The following is a 20,603-nucleotide window of genomic DNA, read 5'->3' as shown; positions in this document are numbered from 1 at the left end:
TTATTTTCATAAAAACAGGCTTTGTGTTGTGAGGCGTTGAACGTGCTTATTTTCCGGCAATTATTTTACGTACGCACGCCACTGGATATTTTGCAATACAGGGTGTTTCACATAACTTTACGAGGTTTGCTCTAATGTACGCACCCAAATATACAAAATTCACAAAACACTAGATACAAAAAATACACATTTAATTATTTAATTTTTGGAAACCCATGACAGTAGTTGTCAAGCTAATCACTGTTTCATTAATAGTCATAAACTGCAGTTTTTCAGATACAATTAGAGACGGCATGAAAATGATTCTAGTTTATCTATATTAATCACTAACTAAAAATGTTGTCATTTTTTAAAAGGTGAACAAACTCGAGAAGATTATACAATTTTTCAAAATTTGTAATCGAGTTCGTATCCGAATATGTATTATTGATTGCATCTTACAGGCGCAGGCCTCGTAAAGTTATGTGAAACACTCTGTATATTAAGAAAACATCCTGTATTTCCTTGAATGGGACAATTTCGTGGATAAAATGAAGAGATCCATTTCAGCGTCAAGCTACATAACCCGCGATGATCCAAATCTCATTTTTTCCATTCCTCTTATTCACTCTCCGTGTCACTTTTCAACTAGAATAAAGCTTGAAAAGCCGTAAAACCGGAGTAAACACGCGACTGTATACAATCTAGAAAATATACAATAGCTAACTGTCAACAATCTAGTGAAAACCGCAGTTGCAATAACAGCTATAATTTTCATAATGGTACGACACTTGAAACTCTTTAAAGATTTGCATGAAAGTGTGGTACATTGAACTCAAAATCAATTTCAGGGTTTACTATCCTCGAACAGTCTTTGCTGGTGGAACACCGGTCTGAACGGAGCCACAAAGACTCTAACCTTCCACGGTTACATCAGCCCTGGGGCTATCCTAGTCGGCTCTGAGCCCTGTGCTATCGATATAGTGAAAAACGCCTGGGCTAGACGCGTCCTCCAGCCCCCTCCAGGGTACCAAATCGTGGCTTTGGAGGATATCGAGTGTGGTGGTACCCCAGTTGCCCAAACCCAATGGACCCCCCTTCCCGAGGCCGTTTGTGCCGTCATCCTGCGACTATCGCGTCAAGGCCGACCTGCAGGAATCTCCACCATCAGAGAGGCCCTCATCATGGCCTTCCCCCACGTCTCACCCCCCAGTGAGCAAGCCTTATACGACACTCTAGTGCAATTGACCACCGAAAGAAAACTGTACCACACCTCCAACGGGTACTTCATCGTCACCCCAGAGTAAGTATTTCCAGAATTGAAGAGTTTTGATGGTGTGTTTAGACGAAGAAGGTCTCGGAGTGCGTCACGTGGCCGGAAGCGAGTCGAGGATCACGACCACGAACCACTTTCCGGTAAAACCATGCTCATGAGTACCGAAGAAGCGCTTGTTATGGTTCATGGAGACATGGCCACTATACGAGACGGCGATGTTACGCACCAACTCATCCAAACCAACTTGGCGGATGTTATATGTGGAGGGAACTCGAGCGACAAGATTCTTTACCCGAGGAGTACCAAACAGAGAGCTTACTCCAGGAGTCCCGATCGGAGAGGGTCCTTCAGGCTGTGGAGGTCCAGTCGGAGGCTCAGGAGGTCGGCCTCCACGAGGACCATAGCCAAACACTACGTGGACAACAGCAGCAGCAGTACGGAAAATTCGGCGCCTTCTACCCCCAGCCCCAGTAAGAATTTCGGTACCAATATGATAAATATCCGATAAAGGTGGTGGTGACGAAAATCGAAAAATTCAAAACTTTATTGTGTAGAGTTAAAAAAAATCCCACAAATAACTTATGGACAAGTTTTTTATGCAATTGTTTCTATTTTGCGCGTTTTAAAGTCCATTTTTTTTTTAAACAATTGTCAAAGTGTTGTCATGTTGGTACCAGCCACTAGTTATTTAGTTAACAACGTTGGCAACTTAAAATGTCAATTGACTGTCAGCCGTTTTGTTACGAAGGTGCTTGCGCTACTCATATACAGGCTGTTCCGTCTAAACCCCACTTTAGAAGTATTGGGAGTTGGAATAATTGTATTTATTTGAAAATTGGTACATAGCCATAAACCATTAAGTCCTCCTAAATGAAAATATTTTCAAGATGGTGGCACTTCAGGTTATACCGGAAGTCGGTCTCAACTTTCTTATTTTAAATGGAAAGGAATATTTTTTACTGCGTTTTTGGATTAATCGGGTCATTTTAAGGGAGTTTTCATCAGCTTTCCCTATACCTAAATTTAGCCGTTTTTGAAATATTTGGAGTTTTTCAAAAAATTTTGGATTTGCACCTTCCACTTTAAAAACCGGTAACTGTGCCATTTTTTAAGATTTTAAATTCGTTTTTTTGGCGTTTGAAAGAGAAAGCTTAGATCCTTTTTTTGATGTTTTCAAATTTTGAAAAAAAAAACATCCCAAAATTTTAAGGTTACTTTTGTAATAATTCAAATACTCATAACTCAATTTTTTCAAATGAAATACTCCAATTTTTATTTTACTAAATAGAAGAGAATTTAATTGTGCATTGATCTGTATTAACATTCCCTATACCTAAATTTAATAATTTTCAAGTTATGGACTTTTTTTAATACTACAGAAAATTTATTACTAGCCATACCCGTTTTCACATAGTTTGCTATGGAAATCAAAAATGTCAAAATTGTTTCTCAGTAAACGTCGACAGTGACTTATTATTTGCCAAATAGTGCCAAAATATGGAGAATCAAAGTTATGCAAACTTAATTATTATTGATAGGTTCTACCATACAATCATTATTTAAAGCTAACAAGTGAGAAAAGTTTATTTTTGTTTAATGAACGATATCATAATTTTGTTACACTCTCCATAAATACAAAATAAATTAATTAAATCTAAGTTTGAGTAGCTTTGACTCTCCATATTTTGGCACTATTTGTCAAATAATAAGTCACTGTCGACATTTATTGAGAAACAAACAATTTTGACATTTTTTATTTCCATAGCAAACTATACGAAAACGAATGTGGCTAGTAACAGATTTTCGGCAGTCTCAACAAAAAGTCACCATAACTTAAAAATTATTAAATTTAGGTATAGGGAATGTTAATACAGATCGATGCAGAATTAAATTCTCCTCCATTTAGTATAATAAAAATTGGGATATTTCATTTGAAAAAATTGAGTTATGGGTATTTGAATTATTACAAAAGTAACCTTAAAATTTTATGGTTTATTTTTTTTTTTCAAAATTTGAAAACACCGAAAGAAAGATCTAAGCTTTCTCTTTCAAACGCCAAAAAAACGAATTCAAAATTTTAAAAAATAGCAGAGTTACCGGTTTTTAAAGTGGAAGGTGCAAATCCAAAAATTTTTGAAAAACTCCAAATATTTCAAAAACGGCTAAATTTAGTTATAGAGAAAGCTGATGAAAATTCCCTTAAAATAACCCGATTAATCCAAAAACGCAGTAAAAAATATACCTTTCCATTTAAAATAAGAATGTTGAGACCGACTTCCGGTATAAGCGGAAGTGCCGCCATCTTGAAAATATTTTCGTTTAGGAGGACTTAATGGTTTATGGCTATGTACCAATTTTCAAATAAATACGATTATTGCAACTCCCAATACTTCTAAAGTGGAATTTAGACGGAACACCCTGTATATAATACTTATATATACTCATATATATAATAATTATTGGTTGAAAATATGAAAATTCAAATCTACCTTTAAACCGGGAAACATATGCTTCTTTAAAAAAGTCTGCTATTGCTTTTGAAAAATATATTGCTTCTTTGCGAGATGTAGATAATATTCCTATTTTAAAAACAATGCGGAAAACTGGATTTTTGGGGTTAATTGTTGGTCTACGAAATATGTTTGAATTATATGATTAATTAATCAAATTGAACCAATCGTATCTTTGACCTACAAATTGTCACAGGACTACTTGGAAACCTTTTTCAGTGTCATCCGTAGCCGTGGTGGGTTTAATAATAATCCTAATGTAATTCTGTTCAAATCAGCATACAAACGCCTTCTCATTAGGCATGAAATAAAAGAAATTGAGAATGGAAATTGCCTATTAGATAATACCGAAATTTTGCATGTTTCCTCAAAAAAGGAAAGACTTACAAACCCTATAATTAATTACGAACTTCTCGAAAATGTGGAAATGGATTTTGCCCATGATTATATAAAAACCTTTTGGCAATTATCGCCTTTTGTTGAGGAGGTTACAAAATACATTGCGAGATTTGTAACTAGCAAAATAATTTCTATCATGAATTGTGTTACATGAAAAAAACAATTGATTGGAAAAAAAATATGCCTTTACTTAGTAAGATAAAGGACTGGGGGTCATATTTAGCACCCTCTGCAGATACTATTTCTTTATGTCTCGTGGCTGAAAAAATTGTTCGACAATATAAACATTGTAACAAACCAAATTTAAAAAAGGAAATTTGYAACAAAATTGCCCAATCTGTTGGCCTCATGTTTAAAAACGAAGAGATGGAAGTGCACGTAAAAACACAAGATTATTTAGATAATCATCGTTTTCAGCTTGTTAAATTRATTATTGRATTATATGTCGATACAAGACTTTTCCATGAGTCAAAATTATATTCGGCTAAGAGAGAATATGTTAGGCACAAATTTACAAAACTGGTGTTATTTAATCATGAATAATAAAAAATATTGTAAAATTGACGTTTTCGTTTATTTTTGAAATACTTTTTTCTCGTCTTATTTTTTTATTAAATTCTATCTCCATTGAGTCAGTTGTAAGATATGTTAAATTGTACTATTTTGATGACGTAAACTGAATCGAAGCTTAATTTTATTTGAATCGAAATAATTTCGCGCTTTCTACAAGAACTTCTTGACCGGCGCAGTTACGTTTCATGCCAACAGAGATAAAACATAGCATCTTCTATCTCCCTTTCTCCGTGAAAACTAGTTCTGTATGATTTTAACACAACTCGCAATATAGGAGTATTATATACAGGGTGTTCCGTTTTTATTGTTACAAATTTAAAAAGGTGATAGGATATTCAATTCTAAGACAAAAGTTTCCTATAAACATGTATCGAAAAATGCTTGGTAAGGGAGCTACACCCCCTGGAAGGGGGCTAATATGTTTTTGCTAATATTTCAGAAACCGTTTAAGATAAAATTACAAAATTTGGTACAGATGATAACCTTTATACACCTAAACGAATTCAAACATCAAATGTCGAAATTTTTAATCAGGGGCGTACGAAACTCGAGGAGTTTAAGGTAAAAAAATACCCTATTTATTTTGGCTTTAGTTTCTCGGTACTTTCAGCAACAAAATCTTAAGTTCGATAGTTTATCACAGAAAAGTCTCTCTTGTGTCGATATGACTTAATGTTTTTGAATAAAATTAATTTAAAATTTATGTTACACACCAATACAACATTCAAATAAATCAGAATTTACAGAATAATAAAAGCAAGAAATTCATATTTTTTAATCAACCTCAACTAATTAACATTACATTACAGTAACAATAATAACATTAATTAAATGAATTTGCCTAAATCTAAAGGAGTTGTTCAAAGTGACCACCACTTTGGTCAATGCATAACTAAAGAAACTAGAGCCAAAATAGATACGGTATTTTTTTACCCTAAACCCCACCAGTTTCGGACGCCCCTGATTAGAAATTTCGACATTTAATGTTTGAATTCGTTTAGGTGTATAAAGATTATCATCTGTACCAAATTTTGTAATTTTATCTTAAATGGTTTCTGAAATATTAGCAAAAACCTATTAGCCCCCTTTCAGGGGGTGTAACTCCCTTACCAAGCATTTTTAGATACATGTTTATACGAAACTTTTGTCTTAGAATTCCTATCACCTGTTTAAATTTGTAACAATAAAAACGGAACATCCTGTATATGGCGCTACTGAAGCCGAATTACATTTAAATTTAAAATTGAATGTGCAACGTAAAGGGCACAGAAAATATTGAAGATGGAATTGGTTGGTATTAGAATTATTTCTGTGACGTTGCGGATAGCAGGAATACCTACGCTGCCCCGAACAGAGGCCTTTTAGAACGGAACTATTACGAAAGGGTTTTTTTTTTTTGTGAATCTTGCCGGTTTTGAGGAAATTAATACGTTAACGAGTCAGTCTAATTAGCCTAGCTCTCGTACGAGTTAATTAAATTATAATAATTGATCGAATAAATTATTGTGAAAAGTCGTTTACAAAAATGAGTTTCCGAAAGTAAGGATCTGGACCCTAACATAACAAGAAAAATAGCTATAATTAGATTTTGTGAATATATGCAGACAAAAAACCAACCATGTTAAAATTCTTCATGAATTTGACAATTTTGGTTGTGTAAAAACTCCTAAAAAAGAACGGCATACAATAAACTGCATGACTAATAATCCAGTATTTTATTATACTCCTCCAATAAATGATTCAACTTTTTCCAGAATAAGATTCTAAAGACCATTAAAAATTTTGAATCAGATTCTGAAAATGAGTAAAAAATTAAATTACCCATTAAATAATTTTTTCCCGGTTAGGAGTTGCATTTTTCCGTGTCCTTACCGTCTTTATTTCTTGTCTTTTGGTAAAAAATTTGCTTCCACTTGAAACTTTTCTGACATTTGAAAATTACTAACACAACCTCAAACCTAATCTAGGTAGATTTTCCGAAAAAAAGGTTTTAGGGTAGTAGTCTTTGAGGGAATTTTGACACTGACAATTGTTTTTAAAAAAATGGACTTTACCTACTTTTTTAACGTAAAAGTCAATTTTTTAAAATTTAGGTACTTTTGCCCTAATCAAGTGGTGGTTGTCACAAAATTTGAAAAATTCGATTTTCGAAGTGTCAAGTTTCGAATATTTTTCAAAATTTTGTTGAATTAGCAAATATTTCCCCACCTGAAATAAGAAATATCGCTCAAAACGCCGCTGAAAATTACCATCACCAACCTCTAGAAAGTAAATTGTACTAGTCTATTTCAGCACCCGAATTGAAAAGCTAAAAAAACGATTTTTTGAGTTTTCCAAAGTTGCATCGTAAAATGGTCAATCAACTTTTTGTCGTAAAAACGCTTAAAAAATACTTGGAGGTAAACTCGTCTTTAGTTTTTGGTGGTGCAAAAATTTCACAACCTTGAAACTATTACCACTTTAATTCCAAGTCACGACCACTTTGATCCGAAATTAGAATGTCCGGTACTAAAAAAGCTTGTTTTTGTAGAAAAAGAGTCGCTCTTGACGCGCCTCTTCAAGAAAACCAAACGCTCCCAGTGCCAAATCAGCTCCTTCAGTGCCCAATTCCCGCCAACTGAGTGGTTCAACTCCAAAGCCGTCCATTTGCACAGCATAGGAACCCAAACCTCGACCACAGACAAAGTAATTCCAACAATTTTTTGTTTTATAATTTTGACAATAATTTCAGGAGGTCGCCTCCATCACATCCTACTTGGAGAACTGCGAGATCAAGCCGACGCGTTCGGCGACCCTCCCCCGGCGTCGTTGCCGCCAATACCCCGACTTACCCTACCCCCCGTACCCCATTTCGCGTGAAAACTCGCCCGTCACCCGGAAAAACCCCTACATGCCTTGCACCCTCCCCCGCAACAAGCAGAAAAGTCGCGACTCCTCCCGGAAAACAAGTCGGAGTAGTTCTCGACAAACCGAGGAAAAACCCGAAAGATGTGATTCGAAAACTAGTCAAAAACTGGAACCCCCAGACACCAGCGGACCCTCGAGTATAGAGTCGCATAAAAGTAGTAGCAAAACAGAGAGTTCGTTCAACAGCGGACCCTCGAGTCTAGAGTCACACAAAACCGTCATCAACACAAAAGAAAAAGCAAAAAAGACTAATAATCGCCCCTCAATTCCTCAAAGTAACTCGTTTACGTTGCAAGTAACCACAAATCAAGGCGGAAAGTTGAATAATAAGCCCAATGCGACCACAACAACGACCATCAACGGCGAGGGTGGCAGCAGTACGAAGATTTTCGTCCAGAATTCGCCGGTTAGGTCGGTTATAACCTTCGAGAATGGCCAGTGCGAGGACAGGAACCCCAACTTGGTCATCATCAACGACACCGAGCCTCGGGAACAAATCCCCACGAAAAATACCAACCAGTCCAAAGAAACCACTTTGAACAACTCGCGAGACCTCCTCCCCAACGGGGAGAGTCTCGAGCAGAAGAACAACAGCCGCAAACTGTCCCTCCAACTCCCCAACAACCTTATAAAAAACGTCGCGACGCACAAATTCGTCTCGAATTCCAACCCCGACTCGCCCATCATCGGACACGAAGCGCCTAAAGGGGGCTACAACAGCACTCCGCCCAGTCCCACGAAGAGCTCCGATGCCCTCTCCATGTCCTCCATCGGGAACATTTACACCAAGAACGAAATGGGCTCATTGGCCAGTTTCGACTCGTGCAAGAAACTTGAGAAAAATATGTTGGGTTCGGAACCCAACATCAGTTATAAAGATAATCGGGACCAGCAATTTCCCAGTCTTAATGACCTATCCTTCAATTTTACCAGTTTAGCGGCACAGAAAATCCTGAAAGGGGTGGGCCTGAACAGTGTTGACACTCTAGTGGAGCTGAATATGACGGCCAATTTGGATAAACAGAACAATTGTGATGTGGTTCACACAGATTTTGGGATGTTCTAGATGGTCTTTTTGCCGGCTTTGAAAAAAGTCGGTTTTAAAGGATTGTAACATATGTATTTTAGCGAGCTTAAGCCTCAGTCATGAACTGAACATGTATTTAATATTTTATACACAATTTTATGTAATTATGCAGAATAAACTATATTTACGGTAAGACAATAATCAAAATCTAACCCCAATTTTTTGTAACGCATAATTGAAAAAAGACGTAAATTGGTATTGTTCCAAATCTGTTTTCTTTGTAATTAATTGGTGTTTGTACAAAAAAAAGGCTACAAGGGGCTTACTTACATTATTACTATTGGTGTCCCCACTAACTGATACGCCACTGGTGGGCTCAGATCTGTCAAAATTCTAAAGTTTAATACGTACTTAAAAGACCACCAGAATAATTGTTTCCATTATTTTGCTCTGTTTTAGAAACACCAATTCTCAGTTTAATTAGATGAAAAACTTGTTAAAATTCACAAAAGAAGCGCATGACGCGGCAATGCTACCAACCTAAGTTCGAACCAGCGCTACCAAATTGCGTCTAATTGTTGCAAAAATAATCAAAATTGGGTGTTTTACGTGTGATAAAGTATTTTTTATCTAATACTACTAAATTAGCGCTATAATCCATAAAAATAATCACTTGAGGTTTTTTACGTACAAGGTAAGAATGACGTTAATTCCAGTGGCGTCGAGTGCTCGAGGGTGTGAACAAAAAATGTAACAAAAATCGGCTGCTATTGTAAGTAGTAAGTGGGCCCCTTCAGCACACAGCACTTTTTAAGGTAAAACACCCCGATTTTCAAGGGGTAAACAGAAAAGCAAAAAAAATCGTGAAACACTGATTTTTAAGGTATATTTTAAAATTAACATTTTTCAAAGATTTTACTCTGTTATAGTAATAATAGAGGATTAGGATAATTATATAACTACTTATGTCAAAAATAGATAAAGAAGATAAGATTTATCTCAATCAGTTGAGTGAAAAATCAGAAGAAGATAAGGTGTCAACCTAAATGGTTGACACCCTAATCTGTGGCTTAGCAGTCTTATTATAGTTTGATGGTTTGTGATAATAGCCAACTTTTTTGTATATCTTTATCATTTACAGACAGCACAAAAATGGAACAAAAACGTTTCGGTGTGAAGATAAGCCTCTTGAACGAGCTAAGAATTTTTCAGTCAATGTTAAAGAAGAAAGTTTTACATAGTCGATCTAACCTCAAATGCTGGGACGCAGACCCAGGTTCAAATATATACAGGGGAAAATGTTGTGTCTATTCCCCCGTTTACTCCGTTCTCAGTGCGAAGACAAGATTATGTAGATAGAAGTTCTCTTAGTGTTTCCTTGGTGGTTAGGGGAGTGTGTGAAATCACAGTGAAATTTGAATCGGAGGAAGAAAAACGGGCGTTTAAGCGGGATATGTTAGTAAAAACAATCAACATATGGATAATAACATTATACAGGGTGATGAAAAAAAGGCGCCCACGATTGAAACAGGCGCGTCCTTTTTTATTGAAACATTGTGACCATCATTCCAAAAATAGTCTAAATAGATTCTTTTTAAAATGTAAACAGTTTGTCTAACAGCACAAAGCGGCAATATTGCACAATTTTCTTTTACTAAAAAACTATTTCACTCAGGTATTTTTCGTATCTAGGAAACCTTTTTGACTTTAATCGTTCAAATTTCACAGAACAAACAACATTGAAAATTGATTTTTTTGTTGCTACCGTTTCCAATAATTGAATATTACTTGGACATTTTCTGTATCCTAGGATATTTGCAATGTTGCAACATTGATAAATTTTCTTTGGAGCCAAGAAATGGTATCCAAACATCTTCAATAAAGTTTATTTCAATAGACTTTTTACACATTTTTTTTAAGAACACCGTCAACAGTATCAAAATCTAGACTTTAACAATGAAATTATTTTAAAACTGTTAATTATATAGATTTCTCTTTTCTAAAAAGGAAAGTCTTTATCTTACTGATAAGAGCACAAATCCAATTTTGGTCTTCGAATTCGTCTTTAATAAAAGATCACTTATAACGTGTGGGTTAACACGGGCGCCTTTTTTTTCATGATACTGTAGTTTTAATTTTACCGATTTTTTGTTATAGATTCGGTGAGTGGACTCCAAGTCCTGAGCGAGAAGTATGTGATTAAAAGTTTTTATTTAATTTTGCTTTAATGTTTTGTATTACGAGTATCTATTCTAATAAATAATATAAAGTCATAACTTTTTGTGTAAACTTAAAAACAGTGAATTGTGAATTTGCTTCGCTCACCTTGCCCGAATTTGTTTGGCCGAAATCGTATTCATACGTGTGCTGAAGTGGCCCAATACCAAATTTTCCAATTCACATACCTAATTCTTTTAAAGAAAATTTATCTTCTTTATCTATTTTTGACATAAGTAGTTATATAATTATCCTAGTCCTCTATTATTACTATAACAGAGTAAAATCTTTGAAAAATGTTAATTTTAAAATATACCTTAAAAATCAGTATTTCACGATTTTTTCTGCTTTTCTGTTTACCCCTTGAAAATCGGGGTGTTTTACCTTAAAAGTGCTGTGTGCTGAAGGGGCCCACTTACTACTATTGTATAAGATATTTTATTGCTACAATAATACATCCATTTACATACATATTACAATATTGTAACAATACGTTAGTCTAACATCGGGTCTTTAAATTTAAGTCTTACTTAGGGTGTATATAGAGATAAAAATTAATGTACAAACATCACAAATAAAGACATACCGAAAAAATCTCCATGGAAGAAGCTACTGGAATAAAAACTATCGTGACTAGCAACAAAATCATTCACCCATAAAACGTTCGTTGATATGTGGTCAAATTTTGTTGGTAAATAAATGGAATGCACGTTTTGACCATTGAGCAAAATAAAATTAGACCAAAACTTAAATAATAAACAGTCTTTGCAGAAATCAGTGGAAGCTACCTAAGTTGATGAAATGAAGTGAAAAAAATTTTGGCAGTTGGGTCTAATCAGCTACATAATATAATTAGGCATTTCCGCTCAATTGACGTCATCGAATTACCTAATAAATAACCACTTAAACTGACTATGTGATATATGCACATATCTAACAATCAACCGCTGTTATAAATAAATTTATGGAGAATGACAACTCTGAAATATCAATCTTAACTTTACATATTTTAATATTACATAGGTACACTGATAAAAATCTCTTGGAGGACACTTAGACTAATAAAAAAATCCAATCAAACATTACTATCGTACACTGGAGCGCCTGTAAGACTGATGGGTTGAGCGTTTGCAACCAAATTTGCGTGCATTGAATTGGGCCTATTTGTACCAGATGGGGGGACGGCGTCTGCGGCGGCTGCTTGACGCATCTCCTCTGCAGTTGCCCTAAACAAAACAAAAAACTTAAGCAAACAATCAAATACCAATTTACATGATTATCATGCACTACAAGGTCCTGGACGCTAAAAATAAAAACCCATGCATTTTTTTTTTTTTTTTGGTGAAAAGAAACAAAACAGGATTCAAGCACTCAAATGCTACAAGATTACTTTTTTAGTAAAGCTGGGGCACTTATGTAGGACGCCAAACATCCGGATCTTCCATCAGAGTCGTATGATGGTCGCTCTGCCCACCAAGCCCAGTGGGAGAGGTCGCCATTTGGGGCGAAGCCGCCGCCGCCATGTCCTGTCTAGAGGCTCTGCCACATTAGGTTAGAACACGACGGTTTTCAACCAAAAGCCAATTCCAAGGCAAACAAAAAATTTGTTTTTTCTTTAGGTTGTCAGACCGAAAACTTGAAAAACAGGAAAAAAAAACTCCCAACGCACTTTATTTTAATGCAACGAATAAGTTTAAACTCGTTTTTGGCCAGCTAACAAAATTAATATACTTTTTGTTTTTCGTACTTGCGCACTTTCGTAAATAATTTGTTAATTAACAGGCCGTCATCAGTGTTGCCAGCCAGGTCTAGTGAAATTTCACCAAACCTGGTCATTTTCATGCTAGATTTGGTGAAAACTTTTGGAAAAATCCAATCTGATGTTTTTTTTGAAAATGAAAAAAAAAACGTAACTACGGTTATAACAAAAACTTAATACACTAATTCTTCGATTATTGGTGAAAAATATATATCACTATATTTTTGCATTTTGCACGTTTTTCAATCAACATTATTATTATTGTCTTTTTGTATTTTGGTATGTGAAAGGTATTATTACAATTATTTCGCCAAATTTTTCCAAAAATAAATCGAAAAACAACCAAAAAAAAAATAATTTATTTTTTTACGAGAGGTACGAAAATGACAATTTATATACTTTTTCGAATGATTTGCTAGTAATATTTTTCAGCTAAAAACGCAATTATTTCGCAAATTTCGTTAAAAACAAGTAGAAAACAAATTTGTTGTGTTTAAGTCCGCTTTTGAAATAAAACCAAAACTTTTTGAAAAAAATTGTTTAAACAGCTAAAAAATTAGAGACTAATTTATTTTGCAAAATCTTATTCAAAGATGTCTAAAAATCACAAAAATAAATTAAAATTAATCTTAATTTGCTTATTTTACTCAATTTAAATAGAACAAAATTGAATAAAATAAGCCGAGAACATACAAAATTTGGTCTAAAATGCTTTTAGGCACGTTTTTATGACAAAATTTCACGTTTTTGCGAGATTTTCATAAAACAACTTCTGCATTTTTCGAGCGTTTGTACGTTTTTCAGCTAAAAAACGTAATTTTGTCGCAAAATTTCGTTAAAAACAAGCTGAAAAATCACATAATTGGGCCGAAAATAACTTTTTTCGAGCGTTTAAGCAAATTTTTCAGATGAAGACTCCGTCTTTTCGCGAGATTTTATTACTATACGAATTACCATTCAATTTGTTACAAAAAAATATATTTGGTACAGGAATTTCAACCCAACTCTTATTAGGCTTTAACCACGCAGTTTGTGTAAAAAAAATGTAATCTGGTAAAAATAGGTGTAAATCTAGCAACCTTTTCAATTAGGATCTGGTGAATTTAATTTTATTCGACTGACGTTACTGCCCTTCATTCTTTAAATTTAAATTTAAAAAAAAAAACATGTTTAACAACAAAAACGCATGAAAGTAAGTAGAAACAACACTAAAAATATTACCTATAAATAGGATTCACGTAGATACCGCTAAAAGAAATTAAAAAAAAAAATTTTGTTCAAAAATAAGTCCTAACCTCACTTTTTCAAATTTTCAAAGCACCCTTAACGCTTTTCTTGGTTATTTTTCTCTCTCTTACGTGCTAATCTGTTTGTGTTTTTTATTTGCCTTGGAATTAGTTGTTTAAAAACAATAAATTAAAAATTATCGCATTTGAATGTGCTATTAGTTGTGTAAATATCGGCAAGTGTTAATCTGAGACACAATAACGCAAAAACCCTTGATAAAAAATACTCACTTCCTGCCCAAAGCCATCATCCCGTAAATAACTCCCGTGGTAAAAATTAGGCCGCTGCCAAAGATCGACGACAGCCCCGGACACAAGATAACCGGCGGAATAGAGAGTCTGGAACAATAGATATGAAAAAAAATCAAACACTTGATAAGATAACAACGCACATCACATATCCCAAAGCGCGATTCCAATAGGGCCTTCTCTCCACCCAATCGCTGAACCTCTGGACGTGATCCACAAACATGCAACAGCAGGGGGCCTCGCAGCAAATCACCATAAAAGCCGCCACCACTTGCCACATGCCACTGATCAAACTGGGCACATTCCCTATTAAAATTCCCACACAATTCCACACACCCAATAAAATTGCAACTAAAACAAGTTTGTCATTATGCAATTGAGACAATTTAACTGCTACTTACTAACACTGCCCACTGTTCCTACCCCTCTTCCCAGGTATTTCATCCACCAGGGGACGTCGTCTTTGGCGACGGGATCCTGCCCAGGACGGGCCATGATCGACGCGAGCTTATCCTGAAACGACTGAAATTTCACACTCGAGGGGGCCTTCTTTTGTTTTTTCAGCGAAAACTCACCATTTTCAGCGAAAATCGACGAACAAGAGACTCGCTGACAATTCAAACTGACTCTGACAGCCGTGGCATCGATTGACAGCGGGAGGCCAAATCCGCGCTCGAATAGGTAAAACGCCGAAAATTAATGAAGATCTAATTTGCAAAATTAATAAATCCACTATTATTAAAACTACAAAACTATACCACAAAAAATGTTTTGCATTTCATAATTTTTAGGTAAATGCACAATAAAGGTAATTGTAATTTTGACAAAACTTTGCTTGGCATATTTCGATGTTCTCGACTTTAGGGCTCACTTAATTTTATCAAATCAATTATTTGTGTTTTGTTTTGAATTTAAAATTTCAGTTTAGTGTAACAATTTAATTATTTTTTTACCCATTTAGCACAATACAGTTTATTTACTGCACTTAATTTTTTTCTATAAAGTTGCTTATTTAGTAACAGTGTAAATTTACAACACAGTTGGTTCAAGTTAGGAGAAAATAAGATAAGCAACAAATTATCTCGATAAACAGAGCAAAACTGGTGAAAATCCCTTATATGTTTGAATTTGGCGCTTCGGTTCAAGGTCGCGTTTGTGTCGCCGCCTGGCGTCATTTCCCGCAACAGCTCCCCTGATTGTGATGTCTTCTGAAAATCCTTCGGAGGGTGGGAGCTTGAATTTTCTATGTGATTCGTGTGAAACTCTTGTGAATGGTGCTTCAACCCGACCACTGATGAGTAATAAAGTACTATGTCCAGTTTGAAAATCGGTGAGTGTTTATTTGGTTCCCAAACTGAGGTTTCTTGTTTGGGTCCCACCCCCTGTAGCTTCGTCCCGGGCCCCCGGCATGTGACCGTTTCTTATTGTTGTAGAGTAGAAGCATGAATGTCGGCTAGCTCAGATAGTTGTGCTTGTGGTCATGTTGGAGACCAGATCTGTTCGTGGAATGCCAGAGCCCTCTTGGCAGTCTAAGAGTAATTTCGGCGCTAGATCGACCCCCCATGCGATGGCTGCACCAAACATACGACATGGTAGCCCCCCGGGTTGCGTGCTGGCTTTTTGGGTGATTTTAGTGTTTTCTAGGCAAAACTGGGCAAGATGACATTTGCCATGTTGTGGCCAAGTATGACTACGCCGCGCAGGGGCCCCAGGAGCTCGACCTCAGGAAGAACGAGCGGTATTTGCTCCTCGACGACTCCAAACATTGGTGGAAAGTGCAGAATTCGAGAAATCAAGCCGGTTATGTGCCAAGCAACTATGTTAAGAAAGAGAAACCTTCGCTTTTTGATAGTATCAAGAAAAAGGTAACGGTATGTGTGGGGCTTTATGGCGGGTTAATGGGGCTCTTAAATTTTTACGCTTCACACTGTTTACCCAACGAAATTTATTACAATCGCCAATCTTTAATTTTGATTATTTTCCAAGCTCTTGTTTTAAGAAGATTATTGCGAGAAAAAACAAACAACGAACTGGGTCAAAAACAGCTAAAACTTTTTTAATCAAGACGGCACTTAACTTGTTCAAGGACAAATATGGCGCATTTGACAGGAAGAAACAACATTAGGCGTGAAAATAATTAACTTTTTATGTTGGCAAAATGTAAATTGCTCAAGGACAAGCGAGATAACTATGCATCATCTCTAGAGATTTTTTTCTAAAACGGAAGCATAATCAGGCGTAAACATAAAGCTATAAAAAGATAATTAAACATTTATAATGTTTTATTTTCAATTGACTGTTAATATTTGATATATTGATAATTAATATCCGTTACAAAATGGCTTGATATAATTTTCCTTGCTAGGCAACGAATAACTATAGTAGAATTCATTGAAATTGAATAGAGTTCTTGTTTTTCTTTGATTACTTACCTACATGGTTTGTTAAAGTGACATGACTGAGATTTGTATTCGTTTTTTCACTGTTTTTGTTGCTTGTTCGTTATTCCCAGTATTTTTTCAAATTATAATTAACCAGTTTGAATAAATCCAAATTATTTTCTCCAAAGCAAATAGTGTATGTTTTTGGTGTTAAAACTATAGCTACAAAGAAACAGGGTGTTAAACTTCTTATGGGAAAAACTCGGTTCTTTAAAAATAAAATTTTAAATATCTTAAACTCACTTTTTTTAGTGACAAATTTAATTCCATAATATGTAGAAAAGCCTCTTTCACATTTAAAGCGGGATTTACACAATCATAGCCTACTGTTATGCCAATTTCAATGAAATGGATTATAACATGTCATATTTTATAAAACAATTTATTTAATTATATATTTTAATGATTTTTATTTATTATGTTATGTTTTAAGTCTCTTGGACGCTTAGGTGTGTTTTTGGTTCAATTTTGGAGTTTTTAATATTAAAAAAAAATAAAAGTGAAAATTTTTGAACATCCCTCGTATAAAAATGGCTTATCTTTTATTATGGATTATGACGCGTTGATTACGAATCCACAAAGCTTTCTGCTTTAGCTCCTTTAAGTTTTCTTAATACCCTCAAAAAGAAATAATAATATCGATTTTGTGGCTTATTTTTGATGAAATTTTGCGAAATTACTGCATTTCCAACGAAAAAAGCTCGGAAAAGACCTAATTTGGTAATTTTTGATCAAAAAAAGTGGTCTCAGAGCTTAAAAGCGTGCTAAAATGCTTAGAAAAGGCAAAGATGACGCATTTATCAATACGATTTTTTGATTTTTCGAAATAATGCGTTTCTGGTGGCTGAAAAATTTTGATAAAAGGCTCAAAAAGACACAAATAATGACCTAATTTTGTGCTTTTTTATTCGAGTTAGCGAAGTTATGTAAAAATTAAGTTTTCAGTTTCAAAAATGTACTTCAACGCTTAAAAAAGCCAAAAATTACACCATTTTCGACACAATTTGGTGGCTTACTTTTGCGAAATTTTTTGAAATAATAATTGCATTTATTGTTGGAAAACACTCGAACAAGACAAAGATTGTCATTTTCTACTCAATTTGGTATTTTTAGGGCCCGATTTAGTGAAATTTTGCGAAAACCGGAGATTATAGCTTAAAACGCTTAATGAACACAAAAAATAACACCATGTTGACTAATTTAATGTTTTCTTTTGTTTATTTTTGCGAAATAATTGCGTTTTATTAATTTTTTAAAACACGGACGAGCGATGGCGAGTGATATTAGTACCAAATCAAAACCAATTTCAATTTGCCTCGGCAATTGGACACACATTCGTAGTGATTTTGGTGCCTTGATACATAAATAATAATTATGTATTATTCAATATCTCAAAAACTAATGATCGTAGAGCATTTTAACGTGTTGCATCGTGATTTTACTTCTAGAAAACAATTTCAAGCGTTTTTGCTATTTTTTCTTACAACTTCCGAAAGCTCAAGAAAGTCATTTTGATAAGTAATTTTTCTAAAGTAATTTCTTCAATTTTGCGTTTCCTTCCGTTGGAATAAATTAGTTTCCGTTGTCAGGTAAAAAAGGGCGCCGGCTCAAAGACCCTCCCTTCGAACAACTCCCCCTCCCGGACGGTGGAGTCCCCCAGTATGGCGCGTCGTCAAGCCGCTGATCCCTCCGAAGCTATCGGCACCGCCGTCGTCAAGTACAACTACCAAGCCCAGCAGCCCGATGAGCTTTCCCTCGTCAAAGGTTCCCGAATTCTGATTCTTGAGAAGAGTAATGACGGATGGTGGCGAGGCCAGAGTGGCAACGTCGCCGGATGGTTCCCCTCGAACTACACTCAGGAGGAGGGCGACGCCGATGATACTCTCCACACGTACGCGATGGCGGAGAACGTGCTGGATATCGTCGTGGCATTGTACTCCTTCTCGTCGACGAACGACCAGGAGTTGTCTTTTGAGAAAGGGGACCGGTTAGAGATTCTAGATCGGCCCCCGAGCGACCCCGAATGGTACAAAGCGAGAAATGCGCAAGGACAGGTGGGGTTGGTGCCGAGGAACTACCTCCAGGAGTTGTCCGAGTATTTGACTCAGCCGTTCCTGGATAGGAAACAGGAGCCCATGGAGCGGTCACAGGTCGCGATGGGGGATAAACCCCATCTGGTGGACAAGCCCTGGTACTATGGGAGCATCACCAGGTATATGTGTGATAATCTTCTGAATCAGAGGGGACACGATGGGGATTTTCTCATCAGGGATAGTGAGACGAATGTGAGTTATTTCGCGTTGTTTTCAGTGTTTTATGAAATTATTTCAGGTTGGAGATTATTCGGTGTCGCTGAAAGCCCCCGGCCGCAACAAGCATTTCCGTGTTCATGTCGAGGGGGCGCTGTACTGCATTGGACAACGAAAATTCCACACGTTAGACCAACTCGTCGACCATTACCAGAGGGCGCCGATTTATACGAACAAACAAGGCGAAAAACTGTACCTCGTACGTCCATTACCCAAACCAACCAACGGATAAAAAAACAGTTAATTCTCTCTTTTTGTGTCTCAAGAGTGACGTTAAAAAAACGAAAAATCTGGTCATTTTTTGTGTATATTTTTTTATTTCGTGAGTATCTCAAATACCAGTAGTCACAAGCACAACTAGGTCTCAGTGTTGGAAGAAAAACTTTGTAAATGCAGCTTTTATATCGTCAATACTCATAATGTAGATGTAAGGATTGGTTGCTTCCGGAAATTGCGATGATAAAAGCCAAAACGGATAGTTTAAGGGCGGAATAATATTTTTTGTAAACGAGTTTTGACTTTCTTTCCACTGTATTTATTATACATAAACGTAATTATAGGTAATTGATGTGAGAGTTTTTGTGAGTTTGAATTATTTAATAATAAATATATGGTCTGATCTTTTGATTATTTACAGGAAGTCATTACACACCCGTTAGAGTTGTTGAAAATAATGAAATTAATCGACTGTTGAAATTATTACAAAGTTTGAGAGTGTAAAAGTTTTTCTACTTTTTATATTAATAATTAAAAATTGTAAAAAAATCATATCATAAATCAAATTGCTGCGCCTAGGTAGTTTGCCAGTCTTTGCGTACCTTATTGTAATTTTTTTATAACGAAGGCTCTTAGGACCATTTATTTACTCAGTATGACGTAATTAGGATAATGTTAATCCTGGAGTTGGACACTCCATACTCGGCCACATTAGACGGTTAGTGAATACATAGTTTAAGCTTTGTGACAACTTTTGTCTTTAAAATAATTGTGTATTATGTAAATAAACATGAGCCTGTATGTCAAACGAGTATTGGACATTTCTCAATATACTTATACAAACCATTCCAGGGCAGATTATTTTTCACACTAACACAAATATCGCTCTATAAAGGAACGTATTCACAGTTTTTTTCCCTTATTGTCCATTCAACAATTGGGTCGCTGCACATATTTTTTTATGGCATATTCTGAATCCTTATTAAAAATTAAAAAAAAGATGCGAGAATTTTTTTTATTTTACGAGATAGACATAATCGAGATGAAATTAAGCTGATAAATAAGTTTTTGATTCAAAAATCATTTTAATAAAATTTAGTACGCGCCGTGCCGGATTCAGCAGCAAATTTTACATAACACAATTTTCAAAAATCGTCTATTATTTAAATTTCATTTAAAAGTCAATTAAAAAAAATCTGGTGTGAACAACACACGACTTTCCTCATTTGGAAAACATCCTAACGACAATAATTTAGTGTTGGAAATCCCAGTAGCAAACCTAACTTGCGTTAGTGCCACCTGCCGAATTACACGCGAAATAGATCGTAGTTGTCGCGTTTTTTTTTTACTTTGGTACTCAATATTATTATTATTGTTTTACCACATTTTACTGTTTAATTAGGTATATTTCATGATTCTAAATAATTTGTATCCCCATGAATTTATTCTATCTTC

At 35.3% G+C, this 20,603-nt stretch overlaps 3 protein-coding genes across 8 annotated transcripts in view; 2 read left to right on the top strand and 1 right to left on the bottom strand.

The window, feature by feature from the left end:
* The window catches only part of LOC123013959, a 28,489-nt gene extending 19,625 nt beyond the window's left edge, over positions 1-8,864 (top strand). The window contains exons 3-6 of the mRNA XM_044412843.1: positions 831-1,282; positions 1,325-1,725; positions 7,268-7,422; positions 7,469-8,864. Of these exons, the coding sequence (XP_044268778.1) occupies positions 831-1,282; positions 1,325-1,725; positions 7,268-7,422; positions 7,469-8,710 (2,250 nt within the window). The 3' untranslated portion in view covers positions 8,711-8,864. The remainder of the gene's footprint in view (positions 1-830; positions 1,283-1,324; positions 1,726-7,267; positions 7,423-7,468) is intronic.
* Positions 8,865-11,307: 2,443 nt separating this feature from the next.
* LOC123012680 (calcium channel flower) lies at positions 11,308-14,869 on the bottom strand. 3 transcript variants are annotated; one of them, XM_044410752.1, is made up of 6 exons: positions 14,758-14,869; positions 14,584-14,704; positions 14,326-14,533; positions 14,165-14,272; positions 12,279-12,427; positions 11,978-12,114 (listed from the first exon to the last, which is right to left on the bottom strand). In XM_044410752.1, the coding sequence occupies exons 1-5, from the start codon at positions 14,758-14,760 to the stop codon at positions 12,301-12,303; spliced, it is 567 nt and encodes a 188-aa protein (XP_044266687.1). In that variant the 5' UTR covers positions 14,761-14,869; the 3' UTR covers positions 11,978-12,114; positions 12,279-12,300. The 3 variants fall into 3 exon arrangements, with proteins under 3 accessions (XP_044266686.1, XP_044266687.1, XP_044266688.1); XM_044410753.1 differs by having other exon boundaries at positions 12,279-12,418; XM_044410751.1 differs by lacking the exon at positions 12,279-12,427 and having other exon boundaries at positions 11,308-12,114.
* A 460-nt stretch (positions 14,870-15,329) lies between these two features.
* On the top strand, positions 15,330-19,994 carry LOC123012519 (cytoplasmic protein NCK1). Of its 4 annotated transcripts, none has more exons than XM_044410510.1 (5): positions 15,334-15,512; positions 15,621-15,774; positions 15,827-16,053; positions 18,213-18,908; positions 18,955-19,994. In XM_044410510.1, the coding sequence occupies exons 2-5, from the start codon at positions 15,663-15,665 to the stop codon at positions 19,162-19,164; spliced, it is 1,245 nt and encodes a 414-aa protein (XP_044266445.1). In that variant the 5' UTR covers positions 15,334-15,512; positions 15,621-15,662; the 3' UTR covers positions 19,165-19,994. The 4 variants fall into 4 exon arrangements, with proteins under 4 accessions (XP_044266447.1, XP_044266445.1, XP_044266444.1 ...); XM_044410509.1 differs by having other exon boundaries at positions 15,339-15,512; positions 15,616-15,774; XM_044410511.1 differs by having other exon boundaries at positions 15,341-15,512; positions 15,616-15,774; positions 15,827-16,047.
* The last annotated feature ends 609 nt before the right edge of the window (positions 19,995-20,603 follow it).

This window comes from Tribolium madens, unplaced genomic scaffold (assembly GCF_015345945.1).
Source record: "Tribolium madens isolate multiple individuals breed KSU strain unplaced genomic scaffold, Tmad_KSU_1.1 Scaffold_96;HRSCAF=242;Tcas5.2_LG5, whole genome shotgun sequence".
Classification (NCBI taxonomy): Eukaryota; Metazoa; Arthropoda; class Insecta; order Coleoptera; family Tenebrionidae; genus Tribolium; species Tribolium madens.
The sequence above is the reverse complement of the archived record's forward strand: the minus strand, read 5'-3'. Positions and strand labels throughout refer to the sequence as shown.